Below are 26,002 nucleotides of genomic sequence, written 5' to 3'. Positions count from 1 at the left end.
ATTCCTGAGTTTATCAGGTGGTTCCTGAACCCTCTGCCTGTCAATCCAACTCTGGCAATCCAGAGGAAGTCCCTCAGATCTGCTGTGAGGTTGCAGGGGTGACAGCTGCCCCATTTCCAGGTATTAGAAGCAGCTGGCATGAAGCTCTAGAAACCCTGGCTCAGGCTGTCAGCACCACCGGGCCGTGTCCTCGTGTGGAGGGCATGCCACACACTGGGGCTTGCTTCCCCATTAACCCTCACAAGAGCAAGCCAGTGCCCTCCTATTGAAAAGGATAAGCACCACTGACACCCCCCCTTTGATGGAAGTCCAGATCCTCTTGGCCAAGTAGCTAGCTAGTTTCCATTTCTATTTCTTCTGTATTTTCCAGTCCTTCACTCTCTTTTACCTTGGTAGTAGTTAGGAGAGTGGCTTCAGACCAGACTGCAGTGGGGAAGGGTGGGGAGATCTAGTCCCCACTCTACACTCACCAACATCATGACCTTTGGCAATCTCATTGATTTCTCTGGGTCTTAATTTCCTCATCTCTCCAACCGGAGGACCCATCCTAGCTCCCAGTTTACGGTCTGTTGTGGAGTGAGTCGATCTGCAGACCCCGCCTTGAGCAGTGCCCATTTATAGTGAGCACTGTCCATTAGCGCCATATCTAGGCTGGGTGGCGTCTACCACATGGAGCAGATGGGGCTAGATTTTCCTGATGTGCCATGGCTGTTTTTAGCAGTGTGACTGGCTCTGGTGTCTCTTCCAGACTGCACGGGTTCATCCACTGCACCCTGGCTCGGTCATTGCCGTTCACTTAGAGATAACAGGTCCCCTTCAGGATAAGTAGCCTAGACACCTTTCATGGCCGTGCACCTCCTCGGTTTGCCTGTGTGGGGTGCCCGTAGCGGGACCCTGCTAAGCAGGATTGTGGCCTTGGGTGCTAATGACACAGGATCCCTTCCAGGAGCCAGAGAATTTTTGCAGTCTCTGAGGTGTGCACGAGGTGAGCCCAGCTTGTCACCAGTCGGCAGAGTGACCCCTAAGGGTTTGTAAATGCTCTCTGAGACTTTTCCACAGACCCATCACTTTTCTGAGTATTTCGTGTGTCTTACCTCATTTGATTCTTATGAAATCCTGAGAGGTAGGTGGTGTTTTCCCTTATCCTTCACAGGTGAGGAAACTGAGACACAGAGAATTTTAATGACTTGCGCAGGGTCACACAGCTCTCATAACACGGCAGGATTCAGACCCCAGGGTCGTGGTCCAAAATCCATTGTCTAGTACTTATCATACTTTGTGCCCTCTGAGAGATGAGACATTGGATTCCAGAGAAAACAGAGACCCGAAGTCACCGGGAAGGGAAGCTGGGTGTGAAGTGGGAGCCCAAGTGGGCTGAACTAGAAAGACTGGTTTCTCAGAGAGTCAGGCCCAAAGGACTCTGGGCTGAGAGTAAGCCAAAGTCAGATGGCCGGAACTAGGAATTCCAGCCCCTGCTGTGGCCGTGAGCCATCTCCTCAGCTGGTCAAACTCTGCTTGCATGACCTTCCCCTCTGCGCTCAAGCAGGCTCCACTGCTCTGGGGCAGTCTGCTCCTGGCTGAGGCATCGCCATGATTTATTGGGAGGTGCCCTGTCCTCAAGGCCATCCTTTTGAGAAGAGGGTCTCTCCAGAATGCTCCAGGTGGCAGTGACATAACACCCAGCCTACACGCCCTTGGGGAAACTATATGAGAGCCAGGGGCAGGCCTGTTTGCCAGCGTTTGTGTAGGAACTTGACAGGATCAGAACTTGCGGTTTCATCTGGGGTTCCCTGACTCTGCCAGGCACAAGGATGTAGCATAAAACCTTGGTAAATAACATTGCCTGACTCTGAAAGTAACTTTAGATCCAGGAAGGAAAAGCATGCACCCTGAAGGATATTTGGGCACCTTCCCTACAGCACTGTCTGCCTGATTGTCAAATAATTGGTTACATTATAAAAAAATGATTTCATTTTATTATTTTAAAATTTGCTATAGGGCATGTGCACACACCAGAGAGAGAGAGAGAGAAAGAAAGAAAGAGAGAAGGCAAGCCGTCAGGTCCAGGACTCGAACCATGGTTGGCCATGTGAGAGTCCAATGCCTTAACCATCATGTCACTGCTGACTGCATAGGTCACATTTTTCTAGCTTCGTATGAACTAGACCTTCCTTGGGGCACACTGTCTTCCCAATCCCCCTGCTGACCCACAGAGCCTTCTGATGTCACGCGCGTGTGACATCAGTACTACGGCCGTCAAGCTGAGGGAGGCAGGTGGACAGCGTGATGTCTTGGAGTGTTCTCAAGCCTTTGTGTGCTTCAATGGCCTCTTTAATTTCCTTTTACTGCAATGAAGCAGGAGGAGTGAATTGTAGTCTTAAACCTGGCATTTACCTTCAAGGCTATGCAGTTCTGCCTCTTCCTATGACGGATGAGGGCTTATAGGCTCAGAAACCGGAAAGGGTTGACCAGCCTTGTTAACGATCGAACACCAGGGCTCCTGGCTCCAGAGGCAAGCTGGTGAGAACTCAAGTTTGCACGCTGCCTCCTAGGTGGGTATTTGGATACACCTCTCCATCCCTGATCAGAAAAGCTTCAAGTGCAGCCTGCAGTCTGCTGCGTGCAAGAGCGCACACACAGACACACTTACACAGAGATGGGCGAGACTGGGAATGGGGCATACTCTGGTTCTATTTCCAGAAACCAGTTTCTCCAATCAGGGAAAGGTTTGCCTCAAAACCTCGGAAGCCCTTTGTGTTTACGATTTGGCCATGCTGAAGGAATGGCTCTTGGACTCCTGATTGGACATTAATAACTGATGAATTCAGGATGCTCATTTAATCTGGGACCACAGAGAGAGGGCTGTGTGGACACATGCAGATCCCAGCTTCCTGGACAGAATAGTCTTTTCCTTATTCATTTGCTTCTCATTTTCCACAGTCGTTCCAAATGTGCTACACACGACATACTCTGGGTCCTGAATTTGCAACTGCTGCAGCTTCGAAGGAAAAGAAAGCATTGCTGACTGTAATCCACAGTGAGATTCTGAGCATCCAGCTACGTGTTCACGTTTAAATCCTTAGCGTGCTCCCCTGAAAACAAGCGCTTCCATCTGGGAGTACCCTTTGCTCTTGAGGTTTTTAGGAAATAGAAACCTGAGTAATTCAAGGGTATTTTCAGGCCCATGAAAAGAGGTAACAGCCTGGCTAGGACTGGACGTCCAAGTTCCAGATTCTTGGCTGTGCTATTGTCCTATTATCAAGAACATGTAGCAGGTTTTTTTTGTTTGTTTGTTTGTTTGTTTTTTGGGGGGGTAGATTTTTGCCATAGGGCACATGCACTCATGCACTCACTGGAGAGAGATGGAGAGAGAGAGAAAGTGAGAAATCACCCACCACCACCACCCCCAGGAAGGATGGTCATGCCACAATCCATTCTTCTCCATTCTCCTCTTGGGATTTTGAGCACACATGTGCCCAGTGTCTTTCAAGCCAGAACTTGAACCAGAGTTGGCCATGTGGAACCCAGCACCTTAATCATTAAGTCACCTGCTGGCCATGGAAGGCTCTGTTTAAAACCCACTTAGTTCAGTGATTCTCAAATTTAAGTGGGCATATAATGAATGGGAGGACTTGTTACAAGCCAGGCTGCTGGGCCCTGCCCAGGTATGTGGAGGAAAAGCCTGAGAATTTGCATTTCTCACAAATTTGCAGAGATGCTGGTGATGCAGCTGGTGGGAGCCTGCACCTTGGGAACATCGCATTACTCCAGCCAGAGAGAGTTCTTCTGCTCTCTCCAAGTAAACATCACTTAGTATCTTTTAGAGAAGGTCTCTGCTATTTAGAGCTTCCTGTTTTATATTTTTTCCTCTTTCTTTCCTGATATGTGCCCAAATTCCAGTTTAGAAACTATTTTTTAAATGTTGAGACTCAATGGAGAATGCAGCTTGACTAAGTAAATTTGAATGTGTACTGCAGTACTCAATATGGATTTTTCCAAAATGTGAGCACTTAAGCTAGACAAAAATATTTCCCCTGGGTTCAGCCTTTCTACGCAGACCAGCTCCTGGTTTCCAAGGAACCATCTGCAATAAAATACAGTCCAGTACGGAGCTGCAGAAGCACCTGATGTCCTTCCTCTCTAAGTGTAGAGCACACACCTCCAGCCAGTAATTCAACCAACACTGTTTGGTCATTTACAGGCTCAAGACATGTCTTGTCATTACTTCATTTTGAGGTTTTCTCAGGACAGAAGGGCTTATTTTTCCAAAGGAAAGTGCTTTTGGTTTGCCAAATAGAAAAAAATTAGAAGCTCATACGTCAGTATGTACTCAATGCAAAGGTCTTCCGTGTGTGTGTATGTGTGTGGGTGTATGGGGGTGTGTAGGGGTGACATTTAATTCATTGGAAGGCCAGCTTTTACAATGCCTGGCTACTGATATGACCAAGCACACAAGATTATTGTTATTCAGAAAAGCAAATGCCAGGTTGGGGAGCTCTTAATCTGGTGGTTTGTGCCTTGCAAATAATTAGGGGCATTGAGAAGGCTGTGGGAATCCTACAGAGAACATCAAATGGCTCTGTTTTAATGACTAATATAATATGTCAGATCACAATATTTTTCTGTTAGTATTTCAATATATTCTTCCCGTTATTTACAGTACTTAATCACATATCAAGATGCAAGGTTTGCTTTATTTTTTTTTTAATTTGCCAGAGGGGCATGCACTCTCCAGAGAGAGAGAGGGAGGTGAAAAGTCACTCCTCAATGGGGTATAGTGATGCCACAAATCTTTTTCCATTTCTCCATCCTGCTGAGATTTTGGGCACAGACACGCATGCACCTGGCATGTCTTTCAAGCATCGGCTGGGATTTGAACTGTGCTGCTGGCTCTGTGGGATCTGATTCCTTTAACCACTAGGCCATGGGGCCACCCCTCCCCCACCATTTTTAATATAGAGAATTAACATCGTGGCCAGAACTGAGAAAACAGACGAAGATATTCAGAAGGCTGGGGATAGAGCTGCAGTGAGGATCCCTCAGCTGGGATGTCCACGGTGCTGGCTGGTCCGTGGCTGTACCCCTTTACGCACCACATTACGCACCACAGCAGCCGTGAGGCCACGAGTTCACCACCCCCCAGTTAGTTCAACGTAACTAACAGGGCCGCATGCCCATTTCCCATCTCCCTGCACCAACCAACAAACCTTTAAAACTCACAACTAAAAGAATGGCCCAGGTGCCATCAAACACTGATGCTGCCGGCCAAAATTTGAGTAGGGTCAAACCCATGGATGGCTGTAGGCTACATTGCTTCGCCTGCATTTATGTATATACCTTGTTTCTTATCCCGATTATCAACATTCTTTGTTTCATAATGGCTTATCAAACTATGCAAGCCACTTCCACTTTTACCAACTTAAAGAACAGCTGGATATTGGACCATGATGAAGACAGGTATATGTTACATTCAGCTTAAGCCTGAAGGCTGCCCATGCTGGCCAAAGAGAGGGTAGGTCGGAAGCCTTCTGTTGCAGTTTGAATGCTCTCTGATGTTTGATCCAGAGTCTAGAATCCACCTAATACAATGAGGGCCAACTGAATGCCATTCGAATGTTTAGTTCAGGTTCTCACTCAGAGCTACCATATTTTTCATGTTAGTACCTCTAATAAAGAGACTTCATATACACAGTGAATGAGCAGAGGTGTATCAATAGGGTGAAAAAGGACTGATCAGAAGAGAGACCCGCATTATTTCCAGGCATCTTAACGATTAAACAGGCTTAACTGTCTCTCCAGTGAATGTCACACAAACGGGTTACTCCCGGTAACTCCACTCTGGCTGATCTGGTAGATGCCTGTTTTTAACTCATTGTTTCTCTGATCTCAGCTTCTAATGAAAACCTTCAGTCCTGTTTACCAAACTCTTTTCAACTTCAAGCAATTTGAATGTCACATTTAATTCTCCCTTTTTTTTTTTTTTGAGAGGTTTTCGCTATAGGGTGCGTGCGCTCGCCAGACAGACAGAGACAGAGAGACAGAACGCGAGAAATCACCCCCCAGGGGGGATGGCCACGCCGCAATCCCTTCTCCTCCATTCTCCTCTCGGGATCTTGGGCACACGCACGCGCGCCCAGCGTGAGTTTTAAGCCACCGGGTCCCGGGACGCGAACTGCAGTCGACTACATGGGAGTCCAGCGACATAGCCATTATGCTAACTGCTGGTTCCAAATTCTCACTTCTTTTTAGGCAACCCTTTCCAAAGTATTTCAGTCTTCCTTGACTGAAAACTGGCCAAGCCCGAAGTTTACCGAAGTTCTGATTCCATGGCTGGGCTGCTGTGACTGGCAGTCAAGGGGCTTTTCTTAGAGTTTAGAGGACTTTGCAAGTTCACGGGAGAGATTAGAGTAATGCAGCTCATTCGATCTGTTCTCCCAGATACACAACACAAGTCAATGTTTGTTATGACTTTCCAGATCCTTATTTATAAGACAATACAAGAGGAAACCATGTGTGTGTGTTTGAAATAGAAATGATACATTGCACAGATACGGTTCACCACGTTCTGGGATGGGATGTCAGTGTTCAAATGGGGAGTCTGAAGAGTAGGAACAGATGCTTTCTTTCCTTAATGGCCCTTTCTCTAATTTAAAACCCTTCCATTTACTTTCCTAAGATTTAGTGATAACTTTAAACACTTTAACTAAATTACCCAGTGGCTTAGCAACCATCACAGAGGTAAACCTTTCTAAAGATCCTAGCAATCTGTTAGATCATGGGTCCTGTGATGTAAAATCCATGTGCTCCACGTACAGAAATTAAATCAGCACAATGGATACAAATGCATATTGCAAATGGCACCACTTCCGAGCTGAGGGTACATGACCTGTTTCCAAAGATTGAATTTCTATATTTTTTTAAGTCATTGACTTTCTAAATTTGGTCCAATTTATTCTCATTATCATGAAGTAAACCTATTTTGATTTTTTTAACATTTATTTTATAATCAAATAGAGCCCGTCAGTCAATTCATAGATCCCGATGTTACTAGAAATGTGATTTGGTACTTGGTGAAAGTATATCACTCTGAAGGGAAAAACTTGCAAGTGTCCTAGAAAAGGACATTCCTGTCTTCCACCGTGGAAGACAGGCCCAATCCTTGAGCTTCTCAGAAGCTCACAGACTGCAGGATTGGACTCCCCATGCTTTGAAAGAAGCATCCTCTCTGGAGGGCTGTTCAATTGCTACAATTAGTAAGGTTAGTCTTAAAGCAAGGAACACACGTATTTATCATAAAACACGCTTTCATGTTTGTTTTACAGTGAAGAGAAAAAACCCAGAACCCCCAGACTTTATGTACTTTGAAAATATATTTAAAAACATTAAAAATTCTATATTTAAAACATATATTATATGTTAATTAGTCCACTTAAATAGAACTTGTATTTACAATAGGCTTCTGATGCGGTTAAGTTTTAATGCCAATTTTTTTCAATAACATAATTATATAAATATACTAAAATACAATAAATATTTTTTTGTTTGTTTTACATGGTGAATAATATCTTTACCATTGAGAGAACAAGGCCACAGACATTTACTTACACTTTCAATGGGAATCACCATAAAAAAGCAACAGTCCTGCTGCCATGCACGAAACACTTCTGCCACAAAGAGACCACAGCAAGACTTCAGAAAACAAAACAGAACAGAACAAGAATGAACGGCAACAGAGAGAGATTGTAACACAATAAAGCTTAGGTCAACGCGAACCACCAAGCACGGGACCGTGATGTAACTTTTTGGGTAAGATCAAGTCACCAACCACACACTGCTGAAAGTCTCCTATGAAGCCACTTACAGCTCTGGCCCTGGACAATATTTTGAGATTGTGATGAGGACTTTGTTGTTTAATTTTGTCCCTCAAAAGGAGGCTGGAAAAAAAAATGAATGAATAACAGATATTCCAAGTATTCCTTACATGTTGAAAATAATGACCAAGATAGTATTTTCAAACAGGATAAAGCCAACCTATGCTATGTAAAGTCTGCCTTCTTTTAAAGACAGGTATTTGGATGGTACTGTAAAACAGGCTAGTTCTACATTAAAAACTCAATAAATAGAAGTTATTTGCTGATGGTGTCTTCATTCCCTGGGTCAGAGTGGATATCCTTTTGCTAACCCTTCACCCTACTAAGACCCAGCAATTGTCTGTAGCCTTCTAAGGCACAGGGACACCAGTCCAGGTGGTGACCCCTAACACTTTCAGGTTTGGAAGTGGTTTGAATGGATGAATGGACTTAGCACGAATCTTCATTGGGGTCCATTTTTCCCAGGGCCACTATTCCAGGCTCTCAAGTTGACTTCTTCTAACCTGAAATGGCAGAGGTGAGGCCGAGATCTCTCCATGGACAGGCAGGAGAGGCAGGAGGCTGCTATGGCCTTCACTGGGGAGCGAAATCTGTCAGCTCTGTCCTGACCTATTCTATCGAGCAAGGCACCATCCAGCCTTGGTGCCTTGGATGTCTGGACACTTTGGAAGTCTCATCTCTGCATGAGATTTTCTATCAGTAGCCTTGGTCCTTTGGCCTGAGTTCTGGGGTCTTTTTCTGTTTCCTTTCCCCTTACCAAAAGATAAAACCCTGGTTTCCTCCAATCTAGTTTCAAAGCAGTAAGTGTTCGTATAGCAAACATCGTCTATCTCACTGCATCAATCTCATGATCCCAGATGCCACATTTGGCTCCAAACCTGCTCCGGGCTCATCCAACTTTATGCAAAATTATCCAGGGGTAGGATGGAGGGCATAAGTCAGCTTGAGTGTGGTCCTCCAGGTGAGAACCTCTTGAGCAGTTAGATAATGTAGGCACTTTAAAGCATGAAGTCCAAGCAACTTGACACGTGTCATTCTAGAGCCTCTTCCGAAGGCTCCTTCAGAGGCTTTCCTTGTGGAATGTCTCAAGTACTATTCCCCACCTCCACCTCGACCTTCGATGGCCACTCAGAAATTCCTCCTGCCCTGATGGGGAATTATGTCAGCTCCACATGGCTGTTCACTCTCATTCATGGGCGGTGCGGGTCCTGCTCCAACCCAGGCGTTTCTGGACTCAGATGGAATGCTAGTTTTTGCTTGCAAGACATTTGTAAGCCTTATCAAGATTTTAAGCCTTATCATAATTTACCCAAGTGTTTATCCCTCATTAAAAACAAAAAAAAAACTTTACTTTTGATTTCTTTTTTGTTGTTCTTTTTCTCTTAAATAAAAGAAAAAAAAAGGATAATCACTGCTCTTCACGCCTACATGAGTGCCATGATCTGCTTCCTCCCTCAGAGCAGTGGTAAATTTCTCAGAGCACGCCACTGATTTTTCTTCCTTAAGATAAAACAAAACAAAGAGAGGGCCAAAGGGGGAGAAGGGGAAAGAATGTGCTGGAAGCCAATGTGGGTCTTTCCAGCAGAGAAACTCTACCCTGGCCAGTGCCCACAGGGTGAGCAGCAGCCTGGGAGGTGCACAGGGAGTGGAGTGTGAGCGTTTGGTTCAGTTGCCTTCCTTTTTCCTTTAACTTTTCAGTCAGCTAATGATGTCATAGACAACTGTACGTCATCCACATGTATCTCTTACCAAACAGAATCTATATTGAAAGAATTCTTTCCCCATCCCTACTCCCTATGGGAACTAAAAAACAAAACAAAACAAAAAACCAACAAAAACAAACAAATGAAAAAAACACAAAACAAACAAAAATATATCCCTCCCATCCCCCATCCCCTAAGCCTTTAAGTAAAGCAATGACAACGGCACCTTGACATTGTTTTAATTCCAACGCTATCAGAAGTTAAAAGCAGTAAAACAGATAAAGTACTAACAAGAACGAAGATACGTACTGTCTAAAATGGAAACGGAATGTTTTGGTTCAAATTTTTGTTGTGTTTTCTTTTTTGTTGTTTCATCTGTTTCTGAAAGAGGACAGTTTATTTATCAATTCACAATTAAAGCAGCATGCAATTTATTATTATTTTTTTTAAACTTTTTATGTTTTCAATTCTTGGCAACGGCAACAAACCACAACATTATCGAGGAATGTAATGCAGACTTTGTAAAGTTGTGCGCAAATGACTGTTTCCCTTCTGGTCATGGATATGTCCAATAAATAGATTGTAGAACCACTGTACTGTATAAACTTCATTTATACATGCAGTTCATAAAATTATTTTTTCTTAACTGAATAATTTACCCTGTTATGTATATATACAAATAGATAAATTTTGTCTCCATATAATCTATACAACATAAATCCACTATCTTCCCCTTTTAATGGTCAATGTACATACACAGGAAGTGTCTATCCTTATGAACCGCCAGCCAATTCGCTTTTTGCTATCCATGGTGAGCGCCCGCACGTACGACTGGGTAGTTCGGCACTGGGAGTTCCAATGCCTTTTGTCTATGCCCCGGCAGCCTTCTTTAGTGTAACCCATGGGATTGCATTTGGTCTCGTAGAAGTATTGCTTCAGTTGGCCTTTCGACACGGGGACTTTTTCGAGGACCGTGACTGTCCCGCCTGACATGTCCACGGCCGTCTTTTTATCTGCCGCTGTTACCCACTCGCTAATACTGTCACACACGCTCAGCTCCCCACGGCGCGCGGGGTCTGAGTGGCGCCGGACCCTCATGGACATGTTGGCGGCATCCAGGTAATTTTTGTATTCCTCGAGCAGGAAGAGAAGAGGAGGCTCCAAAGGCACTTGCCCACTGAGCATCACCCTGGAAGTGTACAAGTCCGCGTCCTTATTGTTCTCCTCGCTGGGCCGGACTTTCTGGTCCTCATCCAACAGCTCTTCTATCACGTGTTCAAAAGTGTCAGCCAATGACGTCAGGCCTCTCGCACCTGCCTGGGGCCCATTCACGCTCTCCAGAGTCCCATGGGTCCGCACAGCTGGGTAGGCCATGCTGCCTAGTCCTTGGGCGTTTGCTTCTTTCATGGGGGCAGCCTTCATGCAACCGAAGTATGAAATAACCATAGTAAGGAAAAGGATGGTCATCACTCTTCTCACCTGGTGGAACTGTGGGCAGAAAGCAGAAACAAGACGCGAGACTGGTTAGGGCTTTCTTTCACAGGAAAACCAAGTGGCCCATCTGATTGTAATTCCAGGCCATTCCGCAGGGTCAAGGTTTCCTACGTCTTGGTGATAAACTCCAGCTGCACCAGACACAAATCAATGTCAGGAGTGTGCTAGATGTGGTTTAATACAAACCAGAGACAGGCAATGTTTGCCCCAAGATTTAGCATAGAAACCTAGATTAGATGGCTTCTAAGCAAGTGGGGAGAAATGTGGCTTCACATTCTCCTCCTTCCTCCCACTTTAGCAGCTTTGTAAGTTTAATATTTAATGATCTCTGCTCAGGCTGTCACAAGAAACACAAATCAGAAATGTTACTAAGCAACAACTGCAAGTGTAATCGTAATTTTTTTTTTTTTTCCAAGTTAGCAACCTGGTCCTTTGCGGGAATGTGTGACAGGAACAGGGGTGGCCTGGGGAATCTGATGGGCCTTTCTAGCTTTGTGATGTCCAGGCATGAATAGCACAGTGGCTGTGGCCATTGTGGCTACCAGGGACCTTGACATGGACTTTTTTCCCCCTGTAGAGATCATCTATTATGACGGAGAAGCAGGACATCTCACCTAGCCATCCTGTTGTGCAGATCAGAAAACCCCAGGCCATGGGGAACTTGCCTCCAGTCACAAAGAAAGCTAATATTGTAACTCGGGGCTCCCCAACTCCAGTGTTTCTTCTGCCACACCTGGGTGGTCATAACCGAAAATGGTTTGCTTATTTCTAAACAGAATTCATCTTCTACATGTTCATTTTAATGATGTGTCTGTGCCTGGGGCTGGTATCATGAAAACAATGTGTCTGCTTAAGAGAAAACTGGCAAAGTCAGCATGAAAAAGACATTGAAGTCGATCTCAAATGCCTCCCATATGCGGGCTCTGGGTTAATCTTCGCCTGCTCTCTGAAGCCCCTCACCCCTTGGCTTTTCTGGCTAGACAGATCTAGCTAAGAGAGGTCAACCTCTTTTTGCTGGACATGTGGTCATGGCTCTGTGTGTGTGTGTGTGTGTGTGTGTGTGTGTGTGTGAACTCGAGGTTTATCATACCTTTAAAAAGCTCAGTGGTATTTTATACATTTTGGAATAGGCTACTCACGCTTCTTTCTGTGCTTTTGAAGTTTCCTGGGAAGTCCCTTAACAGCACACCACAAAATTAATCTCTGTGTGTGTGTGTGTGTGAACTCGAGGTTTATCATACCTTTAAAAAGCTCAGTGGTATTTTATACATTTTGGAATAGGCTACTCACGCTTCTTTCTGTGCTTTTGAAGTTTCCTGGGAAGTCCCTTAACAGCACACCACAAAATTAATCTCTTCCTGTTTGCTAGAGGGTGGTTGTACTCTAAACCTGGCTCTACATCTGCAAGCATGCTCCAGGAAGTCAATTCAAATGAACAAGCAGAAGGAAAACATACCTACGGACCAACCCAAGGTTACCGTCGGGTGGTGGAGGACTTGAATCACTTACCTGAAGCACTGTGTCCCTTAGTGGTGGAGTGACATCTCAGCCCTGACACTAACTTTATTCTTACTTCTCAGTGCTGGGGCACAGACTTACAGAAAGACACACACACCCCACAGTCATGATGCTGTGCAAATTAGTAGGTAACGGGACTGTGTTTCTACCACGCAGTGCTGTTGAACACAGAAGCAACCTACCTCTAGGCGAAAGCTCAGAGTACAGAAGTGGCTGAAAATTCTGGTACTGAGAATCAAATGTTTCTATTCTCCACTTTTGTAGGAGGTAACACTAAGATTTTATCACCGCCCCTAATCACAAATTTCTTTTAGATTTCCTCTCACATTGCATGAAGAGCAAGCATACTCAGAACTGCCTGGATGACACGATGGCCTGAGATTAGGCAGGACAAATTGGTTTGAATAAAGAACAGATGTCCCTTCTGCTAATATCTAAACCTTTGTGAATGTTCTGGATCGTGTACCATCAAAGAAATGGATTCTCTAAGGAGGTTTCTATTCCTGGCAAACGGTACTTACACCATAGAATGAAAATCCTTTCTCCAAATAGTCTCAGTTTGAATTAAAACAACCCAAGGGAGACCTCATATTTAGGTCAATGAAGAAACCAAATTTAGAATATTTTACTCTAGCTTTTATATCACACCAGTAGGGGCTTGCTGTGATCGACTCTCTGTTAATACCATATGTCATCAAATCTAAAATACCACTATTATAACTACCCTGTTTTATGTACAGCAAATAAAAATTCAGCCATATTATTGTTTAGAACTCTCACTGTGTACATACTGAAAAAGTTCTTTCAAACTTATTTGGACACAATTTATCACCTATAACTTCCGTGTGTGTGTACAAAAACATTGGTTATGCAATGACAACTACATAGTGCCTTCTACATAGCCAACAAAAAATAAGATGATATCAATGGTAAGATATGAGCCTGTTTGCACAGACCCTGCAGCCTAATGGTTAAGGAAGCTGGATCTTAATGGCCAACTGCAGTTTGAATCTTCACTCTGGGAGGTCTGAAAAGCATGCCAGGTACATGCATGTGAGCGCCCCAAATTCCAACAGGATGGAATATGGAGAAGGGATTGTGGCATGACCATACCCCACTGGGGAGTACCTTTCCCCCGCCTTCACCCCCACCCTGCCTCTCTCTGGCAAGTGCACGTACACTCCAGCAACTAATAAAAAAATGATAGAAGGCAGTCTGAAAACTCAAAATATGAAGAATTAATTAAACATAATAAATGTCCAAACTGACTATTTAAAGTGGTCCAGGGTACTGAGGCATCTTAAGCTACAGAGATGGAAAATTGTTGTTATCATTACTACAACAATGTTTTTTTTTTCTCATTTTAATTATTTATTTTAGTTTTTGTTTGTTCCTTATAGGACACATGTACTTGCTAGAGAAAGACAGAGAAAGGGAAAGTGAGAAATCACCTCCCAGGGGAGATGGTCACACCACAATCTCTTTTCCAATCTCCAGGGATTTTAGGTGCACACTTGCCCTGTACGATTTTCAATCTGCCCAGTCTGGGACTCACACTGCTGCTGACCATGTGGGAGTACAGCACTTTAACCACCAAGCCATCTGCTGGCCCCTACTGATGAGTCTCTTAATGATACCTTTTTCTTTTTCTATATTTGCCAGAGGGCACATGTGCTCACAGGAGAGAAAGAAGAGAGAGAAAGAGAAAGCAAGAAAGCAGCCCCCACAGGAATGGTCACACTACAATTCTTTCTCTATTCCTCCCTTCTTTTGGGATTTGGGGCACGTGTGCCCAGCATGATTCTAAAGCCACTGGGTCTGGGACTTGAACTACATGGTTGGGCCTGTGGGATCCAGTCACCTTCACCACCATGCAATATGCTGGACCAGTGATACTTTTTTCTATACCTGGCTTGAAGAAGTTTACCCTGCCTTTCACTGGTCTCATTCATCTTTTCAGTAATAACAGACATGCAGCTAAGATATAATGGTAGACATGACCCAAGAAAGGTATGAATGAAACTCTTTAAAGAGAAAGAGGTTGCTTTCAGTTAGATAATGAAGGAATACACGGGAAAGAAGACTGCAGAGAATCTGAACATACGAGAAAAGACAAGTGTGGCAAGGTGGCAACCCGACTAATGGCATAGAGGTAGGAGAAACTGAGTAAATGTCTAGAGAGAAGAGTTCTGGGAGAAGAATAACGAGAAATGGGATCGGATGATTGCCACGTTCTGTTTGCAAGGTTCTTAGGGTGAAGCTAAAGGGTCTGGACGTTGTATTATAGGCATCAAAGAGCCAATGAGAATTTCTGAAATGCTGGAAGAAAACCAGTGTATCACCACATACAGGACTGCTTGAAAGAATAATGGGGTAGAAGGGACCAGCCCCGTGGCCTAGGGCTTAGAGAGCTAGACTCCACCCTGCTGACCATATTGTTGAATCCTGGCCCTGGCAACTTGAAAAACACTCCAGGCGCACATGTGCGTGCCTCAAATGCCAACAAAAGTGATAAATGGAGGAGAAGGAATTGTGGCATGGCCATGCCCCTCCCGGGGGTGTGGGGTGCTTTCTCCTCCTCTCTCTGCCTCTCTCTAATGAGTGTATGTGCTCTCTGACAAATATGAAAAAAAGTAGAAGAAATATTAATTAACTGATTTTTATTACTAGTGCCTACTGAGTTTTAAAAACAAGTATTAGGGGGACCAGCAGATGGTGTAATAGCACTACTGGTGAACTCTCACATGGTCGACTATGCTTTGAGTCCCAGTCTCAGCAGCTTAAAAACTCACACCAGGTATGTGTGTATGCATGCCCCAAATCCCAAAAGGAGAATGGAGGAGAAGGAATTTCAGTGTGGCCATCTCCCCTATAGAGTGACTTCTCACTTTCTGTCTCTCTGTCTCTCCAGCGAGCGCATGCGCCCTATAGCAAAAAATCTCTCTAAAATAAATAAACAAATATTAGGTATGAGTGTGGGGTTAAAGGCCTGGATGTTTATTTATTTACTGGCTGAAATGAGTTGCAGAAATTACTGGCTGAAATGAGTTGCAGAAAGAAAAACAGCTACAGAAACGTGTGCAGAACTAAGTAGTAACCACTGATAACACCTGGGGTAGCAGAAAGAACAGGAAGGAGATGGGGAGGGAGGGGGACTGCCAACTTTCGTCTCATTATAATTACACTGAACTTTGATTCTACTGTTCAGCACTTTTAATTCAAAGATCTCCATACACTTTGCAAATATTAAGTAATTAAGACTCATCGGACCCTGGAGGTGCAGGTAACTGTAATTATTCCCATTTCACACAGGAAGTAAGAGGAAGAGTTTTAATCAACTCATCCACTCACTGTGGTTCCCCTGATAGAATAAGGTCAGAACCCCAGATTCCAAAAGAAACGAAGCCTTACACCACAGGGATCATCAGTTTGTTCCATCTCCCTACATTATTTCTGCATCATTTCCCCATTATATAGGTACTGCTATCCAAGACTAAACAAACAAACAGAAAAACCACCATCAGCTCAGGTGGTGGCTCAGTGGTAATGCTGTAAGGCCCACATAGGAGAAGTCACGGGTTCACGTCTTGGGACTCCCCTGAACCTTCTCTGTGCACGTGTTAGCCTGGGATTGGGCGGGATCGTCACATGAAGACCCGGGGGGGTAAGAGGGTGCCTCTCCCTCTCTCTCTCTTTCTCATTGAGGAATTAAATGAGTAAACTTAAAACAAACCAACAAACCACTACTACAACAAAAACCTCCACACAAGCCTCAGAGAAAATAACTGGTAGCTAAAATCTAGAAATGAAATGGAAAAATATATAATGACCTTTAGAGATACTCGTCTACTTACGTGGAAACCACTCCTTTGAAACTAAGATACGCCAGTCAATTACATTTGGCAATGCACGTGTTCCAAAGCTTTGAAGGAGTTGTAGTTTTTAATCCATAACGTAGTCCAAGGGTAGCCAAACACACTTCCTACAAACAGCTCTTTGTACCGGAGTACTCTCCAATTTCCTCATGGGCCTGTGGTTGTAACACTTTTAGTCATTACTTAACCTCACTAGAAGTGCCAAAAAAAAAAAAAAAAGGCAGATTCTCGGTTCATACCCAGAGCATGCATGCAGACAAGTACCATGTGGAAATCAGGCATACAGCCTCAGCCATCCATTTGATGGGTAAGTTCAGGTGCACCTTCCTGAGAATGCACCACAGCTCTGCTCCTCTACTACCTCAATCTAGTCCCCACCTCATCACTGAAAAAATCATTTTCCTATTGGTGGAACACCAACCCCTCTTCAAGAGTAAAACTAGACTCCATGCCCCCAAAGAACAGGAATTGGGTATCCTTCCTTGAGTCACCACAGAGAGCAATACATATGGTACCTTGCACAAACTAGGCTCCTTCGACATGCTGAACAACTCGATTCTCTTCATGCTGGTCATCTTTGCATAGTATTCAGGGAGGGGCAATTAAAGTAAGAGCAGTGAGTCTTAAAGCGAGCTGCAATATTATGGATTCTGAAGTAAGGGATAAAAACAAAATGCCCGGCACAAGGACCTGATCGAGGCAGAGAACTTCCTACCTGGCATCCCAACCCAAGGCCCAGTCACCACTTTCCAAAGGACTGTGAGTGCTTCCACCATGATGGCCCTAGAAGACTTGCCATCCTGCTATAACTGACTAGGGCGCCCTGAAAGCCTAAGCCCAAGCTGGCAGCACCCCCGTGCCTTGCCTTCCTCCTCTGCCTCCTCAGCACAGACAGCCCTGCCCATACCACACACATCCCTAGTCTATGATAAAGAAGTCTTAAGGTCACACATTCTCAGTCACTTACATATCAAATGAGTAGGTTGCCTAGAAATGCTTGCTTGCTTTTTTGGGGGTCAAAAATGTTTATTCTTTTTAAGGGAGATTTTTGCTATAGAGCACATGCACTCACCAGAGAGAGAGAAAGTGAGAAATCCACCCCTTGCGGGGGGAGGACCACACCACAATCCCTTCTCCTCCATTCTCCTTTCAGGACTTTGGGCACACACACACACGTGTCCAGCATGAGTTTTAAGCCACCAGGTCCAGGACTCAAATTGCAGTCGATTATGTGGGAATCCAGTGACGTAACCATCTGCTGGTCCCCTCAAAAAGTTTATTCTTCCTATGAGCAAGGGATTGAGGGCAGATCCAGAGACAGGACCCAGACAGGGCCCTGACGTCATGACTGCTCCCAGCACACACACAGGGTGAACTCTCTCACATGTGTTGACCTCACAGACTGTCACATTTCACCTTCATATTGCCGTCCAGACCCTGAAAACACCTTTTCCATGTACTTCAGACCCTGAAAACACCTTTTCAGTGTACTTTAAAACTGTTTCTTTAGTGTGTAGAACCCAACTGGAAGCAGATATTCCATTCAAAAGCATAACCTCTTTAATTAGATTCTGTGTTCTTGTATTTCAGGTAGGATTTGTCAGAATCCTCTCAAGGAAAGTTTCGATTTAACAATGTTTGAACTGTGGAGTTGTCCAAAACAATGCATTATTTACCAAATTCCCACACGTGATAGACAAGCCATTAATTAAGAAGATAATTAACTCCCATGGGTTCCATGAAGTTTCAGTGACCCATGCAGCAATGAAGGACCTAGGAAACTGAATCAAGTGAGCAGCATATTTAATGATTGGTTTTCTACAACTACTGTGAAATTACACGGGGAAACTCTTCCACAAAGGAACGACGACTCTGGAAATGGTGGAAGAAGATAGGAAACCAAATGTCCTTGTAACACAGGCATTAAAATTGTTCTCAAATATACAGGCTAGTGAACCCATAAAATAATTTCAAGCGTGAATATTTTTATGCAATAGAGAGTCTAGAATTTTTTGACAGATTTTGAGTGTTGTGTTTACATATCAGGTATATTAATGCAATTCAATTCTTTTTTTTCCAAAAATTCTCCAACCATAAGAGAATTTGGGGGCTGGAAATTAGAGTTTTAGGAAATATAGATATGGAATAAACTTGTACAGGCTGAAATGAAAGGAAACTTTCCTTCTCTGAGTGTGATCAATGGGCCAACAGCTTTAGTATTCCCTGGGAGTTTAAAAGAAATGTAGTCCTAGGGCCAGCAGATGGCATGGTGGTTGGGTGCTGGACTCCCATATGGCCGACCATGGTTGGAGTCCTGAACCTGGAGGCTTGCTTTCAAACTCTCTCTCTCTCTCTCTGTGTCTCTCTCTGGTTAAGTTGAAGAATAATAATAACAAATAAATTTAAATAAGTAATTCTTTCTTTTTTTTGAGAGGTTTTTGCTATAGAGTGTGTGTGCTTGCCAGAAAGACAGAGAGAGACAGAAAGAGAGAAAGCAAGAAATCACCCCCCTAGCAGGGATGGCCGTGCTGTAATCCCTTCTCCTCCATTCTCCTCTCAGGACCTTGGGCACGCATGCACACATGCCTGGAGTGAGTTTAAGCCATCGGGCGGTCGACTCCATGGGCGACCAGCAACATAGGCATTATGCCAACCACTGGTTGCTTTAAATAAGTAATTCTTTTTTTTAAAAAAAAAAAAGAAGGAAATGCAGAGTCTTGGTTTCCCCTCACTCATCTCATCCACTCGACCCAGTCAGTCAAAACATACGTGTCACTGCACTGCCAAAAGATTCCCATAGTTCGAGGCATTCATGCACTGCTCAAAGCTGTGGCGCACTAGATGAAACGGTGAGGAGAAAGGAAATTACTTAAGGAAATGGAAGGGTTAAAGTCAACTTAGGTATTAGGGCACTTTCCCAGCATCACAGGGCAGGGGGCGGGGTTACCTGCCATCATTCCCTTTGGTTCTACTTGCTTTATTGGGACACACACTGTTTGTAAAAATGCTTTCGCTTGGGTAATGGTATTAAGTAAAGCCGGGGTTTCCGTGACGTCAAAAGCTTTCACACCACCATGTTTAAGCCATGAGGTTCAGGACACCTGAACGTGACAGGCTGAATGAGAACACACAGGGTACGGCTCACCTAAGTCTGGTTTTTGCCTCAGTCATTAATTTTTACCAAAATATCTCAAGGCAGGAGCGAGCAAAATTGGCCCCCTTGATCACTTAACCCAGCCCAATATCCCCCACTCAATCGGAATTAGACTGGAGTTGACATGACAAGCTACAGCAGGTGGTAGACTTCCAGGCTCATTAATCCTAGCATTTTCCGCCAGAAGCGTCTGATCTCCGGGAGGTCTTTCTGTCCAGAAGTGGTGGAAAGAGACAGAGGCAGGGAGAGCTAACTCACCCACTCACCATGTCTGATTCCTAGGCTTGTTCTAGAAGCAACAGATGTAGGTCTTTTCTACCAAGGACCATGATGTTAAAGCAAAACAAAGACTTAGGAAATAAAACAGCAGTATCTGTAACAAAAAAAAATGCTTGAATATATTGATATCAGTATCAAGCATAAAAAAACCCTCTCTCCAACCCAAGTCTAACTCAACTTCAATATTTAGCTAGGAAGCCAGTTTCCCAGTTGGTGTCCAATATCTGGAATCATTTGCTTGGAGATTGAAATACCCAAAATGGTTTAAAAAAACTATGTTTTCAGAGAAAAGTATGAGGTTTTTTGAGTTGAATAACTTGATGAGGGATTGATGAGGAAGATTTGTGAACAGAACTAGAGACCGGTCCACTGTTTAGGATTTACACAAAGGACTGCAAAGATTGCTCATTTCCAAACACCACAACGTCACCAAGTGTGCAGGGCCAACTGCAGGTGGACGGCACGGGGATCCCTGACGATCACGTTCCTGTTTACCCATTTGCAGATAGGTAGGGCTGAGAATCCAGTTTCCCCAGGTGGCATCTCAAGTACCAGGTTCTACCTTTAGCTCCACCTTGAAAAGCACAGACGTCAGCACACAGGGGACACTCCTGGCAGCGACACTGTGTGAGCAGGGCAGGCACTGCCTTCCAAATTCCTGCATCCAAGGATAAACTCGCTCTGTACTGAAAAACAATGCAAGGGTGATGCAAACACACCCCACATCCCTAGGGGGAGGAGATGCAATCATTCTTAGACCCAAGCATAAAGAGAGTCCCCCTCTAAAAAAAGAAGTTTGTGGCACTAACAGGTGGCATAGAGGTTAAGGCACTGAATCCTGCACAGCTGATGGTGGTTCAGGTCCCGGATCTGGTAACTTGAAAATTACAGTGGGTGTCTGTGCATGTATGCCCCAAATCCTAAGAGGAGAATGGAAGAGAAGGGACTGCAACGTTCGCCCTGATGGGTGACTTCTCACTTTCCTTCTCTCTCTCTCTGGCAAGCACAGATATCCTATGGAAAAAACTTTAAAAAAAAAAAAAAAGAAAGAAAGAAAAAAGAGAGAGCAAGAGACAGAAAGAAAGAAGCGAAGAAAAGAAGTTTGCTATTATGTGAGGATTGGGGACATACAAGAAAAACCACAGAGAGAAAGTTAAGAACTGTTTTACTTCAGTATTCCTCTTCGGAACTGGTAACTTTAAATCAACAGGCTGCCTTTAGGGTGGTGCTAGACACCCTGCGTTCCTGCCCTGAGATGTATGGGAGTTTGACAGCTGAGAGCCCACGCCCCATCAGACACCATGGCCAACAACCACACTCATAATGGAGCCCAGAGCTGCGGTGAAGACTGCCCCTGCCAGTTCTTCCACAGATGGTGCTCCTGAAAGTTTCCACAGCCCGTATATGCCTGTGGTTAATTAGATACCTAAGCAAGTTCATTACAGAGAGACGATATATACATAATTAGATCCATCTTAGGACCAAACGCAGGGCTCACTGTCACTAATTCGGGAGGACTAAAATGAGAATGGGATGGACAGTTGTCACCTGAAGTGGGGACCTCTTTGTCTTCTCAAATGCGTAGAACATCTACTTGGTTTTTCTTATTAATTAATTTATTTTCATTTCATTTTCTTCCATACATTCAATCACATTATTATGTGTCTTACAAAAATGGATATTTCAACAGGTAAACACCTCTCCCCAGCACCTTCGATAAAACCACGAAGATCTTCAACAGATAATACCACACCTCTTTGTACTTTTACAAAAGCCAAAGAGGTGAGAATAGGTAGGGGAAGAAACTGGAAAGATAAGTTACCTCTGGAGACAAAAAAAGAATCACATTCCTGTTTAAAGAACTCTGGAGAACTCCCGAGGGAAAGACGGAATTAGCGAGAGCAGGCTGTTAGCTCTCTGTGGCTCACCTTTATGAGACCATTGGCGGGAATCAGTTTGCTAGATTCACTGCCACACAGAGGCGCTCCTACAGACCTTCTGGGACGCACACGCCTACCATACAGGAGCGTGTGGGTAGATGCCAAAACATGTGTGGACACGCAACCCTTTCTGCAGAAACTCAACGTTCTGAGTATTAACGAGGATTAACCTTCTGCACACATGGAGAAAACTGGTGGTTCCACACATTCAGTTGTCCTTCGGGTTATTTTTGTATCTAGCTCTGTAATTTCTTTTAATTACTTACTGTAAAGCACAGGAAAGTCCTCATTATTTGTAGCTTAATGCAGGAGGAAAAATAATTGACTATGTTCCCCTGCCCACATCCCTACCCCAGCTCCAGCCCGTCTGAGTGTCACTGTTGATCTGAATGGCATGAGGAAGGGAGTCTCTGGGCCCTGGGTGAAAGGAGACATGCGGGCCCTATTCAGAACATGGCTGCACCATGTCACTGCCATAAGATAGAAGGAAAAGGTTAGTACCTTGGAGGACAGAAGGTCCATGGGGCTCATGAGAAAATAGCCACCTCACAGAAGCCATTACAGCACGCCTACGCAGAAGCACTCCTGACGCCAGGAGTATCAGGACTATGAGAACACACGTGTGTCTACACTCCTCTCACTGCTCTGAGGCCGACAGACACCATGCAAACCCAGACACCAACCCATCTCATCTAAGCGACGGACTGGGCACTCTCCTTCTCCGTAGCACCTAGCAATCAACACAGAATTTGTTGTTGATAAACAAATACAACATTTGTTGTGAGTGTTGGTATGTTTGACGGAGATTTTTGAAAGATACTCTGGGCAGCTGGATTAAATAATAGCAAGCTTCCCCTTGTATTAAAAATTTTAAAAAACAGCTAACATTGATTAGTTATGGGATAGAAAATTTGATTATTCCTAGTTGACAGTTGAGGAAACAAAAGCACAGAGAAGTTCAGTAAACCACTAAAAGCCACATGCCCGGCCTATGACAGACATGGACTCGGTGTGTAGTCCCTCTCTCCATATCGGGTCAGATGTGGCTGTGGTGTCACATTTTCAGGGTCGTCTAGTTGGCAGAGATACCCTGCAGACCTTGTGGACCTATTTCTTATTTATTTAAGCAAAGCCCTCTATGAGGACTTCTGATACGCAGCTTCCCACCATAGTAATTCCACGGAGGTGGACTATAGCCCTAATATTGCTTCGCTGCTACCCTCTCCCCAATATTGGAACACTCCCTCAAGGTACCAGGCATCCATCCTTGTACATAGTACTTAATAGGGCAGCGTCAAAACTATGCACAAAGGTAATTTGTTTGAGATGTCAGAACACTTTCCCTTGGGCAGAGCTCGTTGGGCATTGGAACAGAACCACATGCTTTCCAGACCAATAACCACAACTATCAAATAGTCCCCTGTCAACTCCACTTGAATAAAAGTGATTTCAATCAATGCCCAAGTGCCAATGTGCCTTTTAAAACATAATTGTGACACAAGATCTTTCTGTTTAGTTAGGTCCCCAAAGCCACCCTACTTAATCCTGTCCCAGAGGTCTTATTCAGGAACAGAGCCGAGAGACTCAGATGTAAGTGGAAAGAAAGATATGGCAAGGCAATCTCAAATTTAACTCAAGGGGTGGTTCAGACAACCAGTTAAGACCATGAAGGCAGCAGAATGAGAATGGATCAGTATGCACAGAGTTATCCCGTCAAAACAGCCAAGGAGCACAGACATGGAATGGACTCCGTCCTCATGAACTGACACCTAGAGGCCATCACCATGCATGACCAAGGCATGTGGGCCCTAAGGCACACTGAATCGATGCAAAACTTCCACCTGGGCTGACCTCCTGAATGTGCATGGAAGTTAGAGGATGACGGCATGACAGAATGCCTCGCTGCTAGCCATCATTAACCTTTGGAAGAAGGCTGATATTCAGAGAAGCAGCAACAAAGAGCCTGAGGAAAAAAACGGACACACCTATCAGGAAAGTCTCCATAGGTATCATTAACAAAGGACACATGTACTCGTCAGTGGTGTTAGCTGTTGTGGCAGTCACCCTATGCTCAGGAATGGCTCTTGCGTAGACCAGATACACTTACCAGCACAACTATCCAGCTGCAACTCTCCACAGGGGAAGAAGAGTGCTTTCCCCTGCAGAGTGGAACCATCAAACATTCTATTACAACAAGAACAAGAACAAACCCTGTACATCTGGACTGACTAACCACCCTACCAGGCTCCATTTTCCATCCTTTGCTAAGCAGTAGAGCTGAAGGGATTCTTTTATTTTTCTAAACAGAGTGCTTTGACTAGCAAAAAACAATATTAAGAATCAATTTTTTTCAATGAAATGGCAAGGAACTATGTGAGGATAATAGGAAATATAAAGGAACTTCAAAAAATTCTATGGGAAGATGGAATTGAAGAATAAATTTGTTTTGGTGCAAAATAAATGAAAATCTAGGTTTTCATGATCAGCACTTCCCATGAACTTTACTTCTTTCATGCTTTTCAAATGTGGAGATGCTAGCCAGGACAGAAGTCATGAGGCTTTTCCATGATTCCCCATTTTTGTAATGCAGGAATATAATGCCTGGTTAACCTCAAGGTCAAAGTCTCGCGATCACATGACAACATTTATATTGTATCCTGGAAGTTTTCATTTGTCTTCTAAAGCACTAATTATTACACATCTTGAGGCAAGTATGAAGTCATTCCTCAAAAGGGCATCTCTGTATATCAAAGTTCTAAGCTTAGCAAGACCTTTTCTGTGATTTGAGATCTACCAAGGTCTTATGAACTCAGTCTCGGAAATGAGAAGAGCTGGGAGAACGTTGAAAGCCTGGTACATAGTGCACTGTCCTGGAACAAGTTTCTGCTCTCTTCCAGTAAACACTGCCGTGCTCTTCAGATCCTTGTTAGTTGGGTGAGTAATGAGTGCCTGCTCAACTTTCCATTACAGGACATTCTGCAAGTGGCACCATGGGTTCATTTCATGTGTGTCACTAGAGCTGGCACAAGCCTATGGCCATGGCCAGGCATTATTTCCACTGGAATCAGTGCCCACACCCTCTTGGAACTGTGCAGTACTCCCACCACAAACCAGAGACACGTTAAGAGGTGGAGTCTTCACTTCAACGTTCGCCTCCTCCCACTTCTCCTTTCATCTCACATGCTCTGCTGGTGAGGCTGTGAAGAAACAGGTATTCCCATACACCAACAGAGGGAGGGATGGACAGTGTGGCCTGCTGTAGGACAGTGAGTCAGAAATGACCCTTCCTGCCTACCCAGCAATTCCCCTCCTGGGAATCAATGTACAGCTACAGGTGCACGTGTTCAAAATGATGCGTGCCCAGGGTTAGTAATTGCCACAAAGTATATGATAGCAAAAAATACTAGCAACTGCCCAACTTCCAGCTATAGGAAAGTAGATAAACTACAGGACACACTTACCATGGAACCCGTGAAACGGAAAAGTTATTTTCCAGTATGCTGAAATGGGAAGGTCCCTGCAATATATCAACAAGAGAGAAAAACAAGGTGCAGGATGGTATGTATGCCACATGTGACATTTTGTTTGAAAATGGGCGAAATCATAATACATAATCATATGGACTTGTACTTCCATAAAACACACTATTTTGAATTCACAAGACACGAAAACAAATGGCCACCCACAGGTGGGGTGTGTTGGGGAACAGGTGGGTACGGCAAAAGTGGGGCAAGACGCCCAACGAAACTTCTTTTAATACTACTTTGATTTTTGAATCATGTAAATAAATTAACTATTAAAAAACTGAAACTGAAAATAAGCAATTTTAGGGTCAGGCTCCATGGTATAGAGGTTAGGGCAGCTAGATTCCATGTGGCCAACCTTACAGTTCAGCTCCTGGACCTGGCAGCTTGAGAAACAGGCCAGGCACGTATGCATACGTGCCCAAAATCCTGAAAGGAGGGAGAGATGGAGCAGAAGGGATTGTGTACCACTCCTAATGGGGGGGGTACTTCCTCCCCCCTCTCTCTGTCTCTGTCTCTGGGGAGTACATATGCCCTCTGGAGAGCCACTTAACCTAGTGGCTTCCCTTGGGCTCCACTCTCCCATGCTACTCTGATGCAAGTTCCTTTGCTTGTATGTCTGGTGGGTGCCATCTCAGTTTAAG

The 26,002-nt window shown here is 44.3% G+C and overlaps 1 protein-coding gene across 1 annotated transcript in view; it reads right to left on the bottom strand.

The window, feature by feature from the left end:
* Nucleotides 1–7,469: 7,469 nt before the first annotated feature.
* Nucleotides 7,470–26,002, bottom strand: part of BDNF (brain derived neurotrophic factor) — a 49,582-nt gene continuing 31,049 nt past the window's right edge. The window contains exon 2 of the mRNA XM_014591303.2: nucleotides 7,470–11,062. Within this exon, the coding sequence (XP_014446789.1) occupies nucleotides 10,298–11,041 (744 nt within the window). The 5' untranslated portion in view covers nucleotides 11,042–11,062 and the 3' untranslated portion in view covers nucleotides 7,470–10,297. The remainder of the gene's footprint in view (nucleotides 11,063–26,002) is intronic.

This window comes from Tupaia chinensis, unplaced genomic scaffold, assembly GCF_000334495.1.
Source record: "Tupaia chinensis unplaced genomic scaffold, TupChi_1.0 Scaffold000555_1, whole genome shotgun sequence".
Taxonomy (NCBI): Eukaryota; Metazoa; Chordata; class Mammalia; order Scandentia; family Tupaiidae; genus Tupaia; species Tupaia belangeri.
The sequence above is the reverse complement of the archived record's forward strand: the minus strand, read 5'-3'. Positions and strand labels throughout refer to the sequence as shown.